At 35.0% G+C, this 7,993-nt stretch overlaps 1 protein-coding gene across 1 annotated transcript; it reads right to left on the reverse strand.

Annotated features, from left to right (window-relative positions):
- Window positions 1–446: 446 nt before the first annotated feature.
- On the reverse strand, window positions 447–2,979 carry LOC114914293 (UDP-glycosyltransferase 83A1-like). The gene is made up of 2 exons (XM_029265009.2): window positions 2,393–2,979; window positions 447–1,614 (listed from the first exon to the last, which is right to left on the reverse strand). Exons 1-2 carry the CDS (start codon window positions 2,922–2,924, stop codon window positions 731–733), a joined length of 1,416 nt encoding a protein of 471 aa, XP_029120842.1. The 5' UTR covers window positions 2,925–2,979; the 3' UTR covers window positions 447–730.
- Window positions 2,980–7,993: the final 5,014 nt, after the last annotated feature.

Here is a 7,993-nt window from a genome sequence, read left to right on the forward strand (position 1 = left end):
TTTATACTACTCACAAATATATTAATTAATATCTTACACACTTTCCTAAGAGGCACACACATTTTTTTTAACTTCTAATACATGTGCATTCCTACTTTCCTAAAAGTCACAAACATATTCCCAGACATAAGTTCATATATTCATATTTAATACATCTTTTCTACCTAGACATGCATATATAATCCTACTCACATAGTTCAATATATTTTATTATAATACTAAATTCATGTTTATCTTCTGATGGAAGACATGGACTGATGGAGTCTTTTTCTTCATTTTTTTTAAATTTTTTTCTCCTGCTTGAAGATTTATGTGGAAAAATTATAAAAAATCTGGGTCCTTACAAAAAGCAATAATAAAAATGGAAGGTTCTGTACACCTGTTATTTTATTGAAGAGGTGAACCGGAGAGAAGCAGGATTGGCCCCAATTGAACAATCCACAATATAAACTAGCTGTCAGTTACATTAATTATTTCTCAAGAACACCAAAGTCAAATCCACAAAGCAATTTACGAGATCAGAGTATTTCCCTCAAAAGACCCTATCCCAAACAAAATCTACAACAGTGCAGAAAGAAGAATGATACTTGAATATTGATAAATGCATAGACCATTTCATTGGCTGTTTCCAAATGCAGCATAGCACATTCATCAGAGCTTAATTTTTAGTTGGATGAAGCAAACACCAAAGATCCATGTGCCTTATTATTGAGAAAATTAGAAGAGCTCGTCATTCTTTCATGGAATCTACAAAGCTCTTGAAATTCTTATAGGAAGACCCTCCTTCCTTAATGCACCTATTAGCAATGTCCTTCCACATTAAGGCCCTGGCCTTCATTTCCTCATTCAAAAATATTTGGTCCCCCTTCTCTTTGATCTGCTCTTTTGGAACAAATCCTTTGTCATCAGGATCTATGTTCAAACCAGTCTTCCAAACATCACAAATATAGCTCCGGTTGAGGAACTGATCGGCGAAGTAAGGCCAGCAGAGGAAAGGGACTCCATTCTTCACCCCTTCCAATGTCGAATTCCAACCACAATGAGAAAAGAAGCAAGCAATGGAAGGGTGAGCCAGTACCTGCTGTTGAGGAGACCATCCTACCAACTTTCCCTGGCCTTTAACTCGATCTCGAAACCCATCTAACCAGGCATCATCTGTCCGATCTGTGAGATCGTGTCTTACGACCCACAGGAATGGACGGCCGGAGAGTTCAAGCCCAAGTGCAAGCTCCTGGAATTGGTGCTGGTTGAAGACTGCCAAGCTTCCAAATGCCGCATAGATGACAGAGTTAGCAGGTTGCTCATCCAGCCAACTCATGCAGGTTGTATCCACTTGCCAGAAATGCCCAACTGCCTTTCCAAATTGTTGGCTTGTGAGTAATGGTCCAACAGGCAACAAATTTGGAAAGAGGGTGAATGATGGTGACTCAAGGTCATAGAAGGAGTTGCAAATGATTGTTTCAGCAAGCTTCCTTCCTTGATTATTACTGAGCATGCACTTGAAGAAGAATCTTTCTGCTTCGAGATTACCGGCACAATTCCATGGAAGTTGGCTTGTGTGCACAGACGGCATGCCTGGGCTCAGCTGGAATGTCTCGCTCCTTTCTGACATTCCTGCATGAAATGCAAATAGAAAAAATGGTTGATGATTATATTGTTGTGCTGGAGCTTGTTCTCACATACTGAGATTTGGCTTCTTTTTTTTTTTTATTTTTTATTATTATAAACATGCTTGCTATGTGAATGCAACCAGTTTCTCCAATAGAAGTTACATCTAAATAACACCTAAAAAGCTGAAGGAAACCAATGGTGACTACTAATAATTAGTACCAGTGGTTTGATGGAATTTTTTTTTTTGACATTTTTTTTTTCGATTCTTTCATCTTCATTAAAACACGACCCTTTTCTTCCATCAATTTGATTCCTGCTGATGTTCGCTAAGTAACAAGTGCATATCATGTTAACCATATTAGTAAATCTTGTTCTCTGCTTTTTGTTGGCAAAATCATCCACGTAAGGTTTTGTATGATTTGGTTTTGCTCATGAATTGCTTATGAATTTCCTGAATAAAAAGCTGTTTACCTCAAGAAAACTTAACTAATCGAGAAAGAGAGAGAGAACATATTTGATCTTCAAAACTATTGCAATGAGAACACTGTTACGAATGCTTGGTATGTGCTAATGTTTCACAAGGATGATACATCAATTTATAATATTTTCATCAAAAAAAAAAAAAAACAATATTGACCAGGAATGAATTCATACTTTCTGGGCTTTTAATCACTTTCTCCTACACTTTCCAAAAGGTTTGAATACTGAAAAGATTGAAAAGTTGAATCACCGTCCTCTGAATTGACTGGTCAGAGAAAAACGAGCAAAAACCAAATCTTACCATTAGCATCAATGATACCATCCTGGATCATCTCAGGAATGTGCAGAAATATTGCATGCAGTGCAGCAGACGCAGGCCAAAAGGCAGCCGACCGGATGCCCATCTTTTGCGCCACTTGGAGAGCCCACCCCATGGCCCCATCGGCGATAACGCATGAAACCCTGTCACCTTTTGATGTGTTCATCTGTTTTATGAGTTCCTCCAAATGTCCAGGCATGACCCTTCTGATGCCTTCTGTCAACTTTTGGATATCATTACGGTCTTCGCGGGGTGCCAATCCATCCGGAAAGGAAACCATCTGTATCCCTTCCACTCCATCACCACCGTTCTGGGACAAGGAAGCAACAACATGCTCATGGTTGAACTCGGAATTGATGAATGTGATCCTGAAGCCATGGGCAACCAAGGAGTGGGAGAGAGCTATTAAGGGAATGACATGGCCTTGCGCTGGCAAAGGCACGATGATGGCATGACGAGAACCCATTGCTACAACCAATTGTATCCTATTTCTGCCACCGCCGTCTCTATTCATATGCCGGATATAAGGCTAAAAAAACCGGCCAAGGCGCCACAAACTAAGGATGGCAAGGATTAGGCGTGGATCAGATTTAATAAAATAGATGGTATGGATCAGATGAGATCTGATGGAGAAGATGAGTTGGATTAGATCGAGTCAAGCCAAATAAAGAATGATGAGTTGGATTAGATCGAGTCAAGCCAAATAAAAAATGTATCGTGCAAATGTTTTAAAATAATTATAATTTTAAAAAAAATTTAAATTAAAATTATATTGAGTCGGATTCGGAGCGGACCCTAACATATGACAAGGCAATTTTCTAACTCGCCTTAGATGTTTTTGAAAAATGAACGGAAAGGTTCGTTTCCCAAAGTTTCCATATGGGAGAGGTCTTTCTGGCTTTCTGGCAACGCATCCGACACAGCATTAATGCGCATCACATCGTCGCAATGACTGCTCTCCATATCAGGAATTGGATGGGGTCAGCACTAAATGGATGGGGACAAAAAGTTAGACAAAACACGGCTGTCGTCGTTACTATAAATAATAGTAATTTAGGGGTCCTTGGTTGGTTTTTTTTCCTTCTTTTTAAATATTATTTTTTAATAAATAATTTTAAAAATATAGTTATTTTAAAATTATTTTTTAAATTATGATGGTTGAAACTACATGGTTGAAATCATAAGATGGACCCACAATGTTGCTATCAGATCAGCTGAAATCATGAGTTGACCTTATAATTTCAAGGTGACGTAGACAGCACATGAATAGATTAGTCCCACAAGAAACCGTGAGGTGGGCTCATGATTTTCTAATGAAACCGTGATTTGGAATCACAATTTCATAAAATCATGGCTTCACATTTCATGAAATCATGGCTTCAAACCATGATTTTCAGTTTGAAATTCACACGCCACCCAACTTGTGGAATGGATCTATGATTTTAAAGATGAAATCATGGATCAAACCCAAGATTTCAAGATAATTTTATGAAATCATGAGTCTATCCTACAATTTTACTTTTGAAATTACAGGATGAATCCACAATTTAGTGAAATCATGACACCAACCCATGATTCATTGTCTTAAATCTCCCCCACATGCCAAGCTCTCCTAGCAAGCCAATCCATCCAATTGTGCTTTTAAATTCCCACTTAATCAAGCCCGCTCAGCCAAGCTTCATCCATCTGATAATATGTGTCTTTAAATTTTCACCCACCTAGTCCTCCTAGTCAAGAAGCCCCATCCACCCAGTCAAGCTCTCTCAGCCAAATGTGTCTCTCTTTTAGGCAAGTATTCTAACCCTAAATCTTGCTCTAAAATTACCCTAATGACTTTTAGAAAAGATGGAGCAATTTCAAAAGAAAAAAAAACTAGGATAGAAAAAGAAAAATGACCTTCATCTAGATATGATGAGGATCTATTTTTAAATAATGGGTGTAGCAAAAATTTTATATCAAATTTTTCTCGAAGAAAAATTGTAGGTAGAAGAATTGTCTATTTAAATAATTTTAGTGATTTTCGAATTGATTTTTTATTTGAGAAGATGGGTTAGCTTCTTATGATTACATTCAACAAGCCAACTTATCCTATCCTAGTTAAATATTTTTATAATAATTTTAGTTTTAATAATTTTACTTGTTCTATATTATCTTATATGAAAAAAATTATCGAGTTTAATTGTAATGTTCTTGATCAAATTTTAGGTATTCTGTCAGATGGTGATAGATATTTCAATATCACTTACTGGAATTATAGAGGTTTAGATTATCAAAGCTATATTAAAGCTATTCATGAGGATGATAGTTTAGCTAGAACTTATAAATTTGGTGCACATCAGTTATCACTTGAAAATAGGTTAATTCATCATATTTTTACATTTAATTTTCTATCAAGAGGAGGCCATAAGAATTAACTCAATTACAAATACCAAGAACAGGCCATAAGACTTAACTCAATTACAAATAACCTGGTATAATATAAAATACGTGCCCCCTACTTATAGAAATGGGGATACAATTTTTCACAAAAAAATATTTATTAAGAGATACATCCTTACAAAGAAATATTCTATTTTACAAAAAAAAATATATCTTTAATCTAAAAGACACAACCTTATAAAAAGCCACATCTCTAATCTAAAAGATATAACCTCATGAAGACGCACGTTTCTAATCCAAAAGACATAACCTTTTAACAAAAAAAAATTAAGAAAATAACAATAAACAAGCTTATAGTCTAACAATAAAATCTACCAACATAGAAAGAAGAATGATATTTAAATATGAATAAATACATTGATAATTTCACTGGCTGTCTCCAAATGCTACATAGCACATTCATCAGATCTTAATTTTGAGTTGGATGAAGTAAACACCAAAGATCCATGTGTTAGATTTATGCCCTAAAAGTCAATTATTGGCTGACACATTATGTATTTTCATGGCCTAAATTTATACTTATAATACTTTCATTATAAATAAAGGACTTTTTCTTTTCAATCATGCTTATGTGTCCATGATTTATCCTAGAAATTAACAAAGATAATTTTTGTATATTCTTAAAGAGTTAAGAATTTGAGACAAACATTAATTAGTAGTTAATTTCTAAATACTCTCGATTAAGGGATCATCACGGAGGACAGTGATTAATCTATTTGAGATCGATGCACGGTACATCTTCCTTATGGACAGATGAGTCTTGGGTCTACAGTGTAGAGACACTGGGATGAAGGTGCAGGTGGTTATTAGAGAATAACTTACACTGAGCGTGACCAACATGAGAACCATATGGATGTCTACTCACTCGTCAGTGATTTTTTTGATGCTGCGGTGGTATGAGTGATCCTTTGACATGCGGTGATATTGGCTATTTACAGTGAGGTTACTGAGTTTGACTGCATGTTCCCTTGGTCTCTAGTAATTCAGATCCTTGTTGTGTATGTTGGTTTCAGTAGGTTCAGGTTCGCTGTTTTGAGTAGGATGCACCTAGATAGAATTTATCAATCTTGGTAGAAAAGGAGAAGTCCTATGTGATTTGCAAGATTGAGTCCAGAAAGTCTTTGACCAAAGCAAGTATAAATACTAAAAAAGAGTTTTCATTGGTTTCACAAATAAACTCGAGTGGAGCCAATCTTACATAAGACTAATGATGGGATTTGACGAGTTCTCCATGACCTTCGTCAAGTCGGGACTCACGATAGAAGGACTAAATCATACGATAACTGTACCTAAGAGTTTGTATTTTTATTCTACTGGATCGTCACTACATACTGCTAGATGTCACTGATGGATTGTGAGACTCATCGGATATCATCTTGATGATCGATGGCCCTTGAAGTGTAGAATTGGAAATATTTCAATCTATCGAAAAGTATTTCGATGATATTGTGATAGAGATCATAATATATCTCACTACCAGATAGAATGAAATCTATGGGATCACACATTAAGAGATTTAATCTCAAATTTACCAATTGCACTTATGAAGTTTCAATTGAGTTAAGGTTTATTTAAAACTCTATTATGTTTATGAGATCATGCTAGCACATGGTTAAACTTAATTTTTCTCGGGACTTTGATTTGATCAAGTCCATAGTCTTGAATCTAACCTAAATTTATTTGAGTTTAATTGAGTTCTTAATTATAAGTTCAAGATGATTTAATTAAGTCAATTAGTTGGTATAATTATCCTAACATTATCACTTTCATATCTCCTAATTATCTCTAAGTATGTATGTAGAATAGATAGAAGAATGGGTGGCGTAATTTTTTTTTGAAAATTATTGAGCACCATATCCTAGAGGGGCCCACCCCGTCTTATGTGTCATGGCATGAAGGAGAAAGGGTGGGGTCCATGCCCCATCTCTTATGGCTGGAGATCCTTTTGTGGGGCATTAAGAGTTGGCGTCCCAACCACCTGACATGTATTCTATGGATAGCTCTTGTACATACTTAAAAGGACTGATTAATTATTTTTTATATCTGATTTTATTTGACATAAATCATATTTAAAAGGTAGAGGATTCTTATGAGATAAAGATCTATCTTTTTAAGATGACAGGGTTCCTAATATGTGTCAGGGCTTATGTTTATTTAAAGGGAGATCTCTAGGATTTCTTAATATTTTTTTCATCAAAAAAACCTTTTCTCTCTCCATCTCCATGCCTCTTCTCTCTCATATTCTTCCTTTCCATGCTTAAAGGTTGGGTGTTCTCTCTTCCACATGCCTAGAAAGAGTTCTGGTGACTTAAAGATCAAGGATCGAGGATAAAAAAAAGAAGGCTGCAGATCAAGAAGTTGATCTCTCAATTAAAATCAAAAGAGTTGATCAGAGTCCTCAAGGTCAAGATTCTCTTGAGAAGAAGAATCTTCTACGAGAAAAAAAGTTCGAGATTGATCCTGATGGATACCCGTAGAGGTCGGATACGTGTGTGGCTCCATCTTCTATGAATCTGAGATCATCTGAAGTGGTGAATTTCTACCTGTGCAAAGCTAATGAGATATGATCTCATATTTTTTTTAAAATTTTAGATTAATTATATGTGCTTTCTTCTGGATTTGGAAAGGTTTAGATCTGATATCTTGCATGTGGGGTTAAAGGGTTTAATCCGATTTAATTTTTACTGTATATTTTTAAAATTTTAAAATTTACACATGCTGCCTATCCTGTTTTCTATCAGTGGTATCAGAGTCAGATTTTTTGAAAATATATATGATCTGATTTCTAGGTTAGATCTAAAAGTTTTAATGATTTAAAATTAATTTTGTGCTGATATAAGGTTGTCCTGATATAGAGTTTACCTCCTATACTGCAAAGGTTGTCCAAGCACGAGATTGATTGATTTTGAAAATTATTTTTGAAATAATTAAATCAAATTTTTTAGATCTAAAAATTAACATATGTGATATATTTATTTTTTATTTAGATTTAAAATTAGAATGATTAAAAGTTCACATCAAACTGATATAAGATTGTCCTGATATAGGGTTTATTCCCTATATTATAAAGATCGTCCTAGTTTGATGTGAATCAACTTTTGAAAAGATATTTTTAAAATATTTTAATCATTATTTTAGATCTAA

The sequence above is a fragment of the Elaeis guineensis genome, chromosome 6 (genome assembly GCF_000442705.2).
Source record: "Elaeis guineensis isolate ETL-2024a chromosome 6, EG11, whole genome shotgun sequence".
NCBI lineage: Eukaryota > Viridiplantae > Streptophyta > Magnoliopsida > Arecales > Arecaceae > Elaeis > Elaeis guineensis.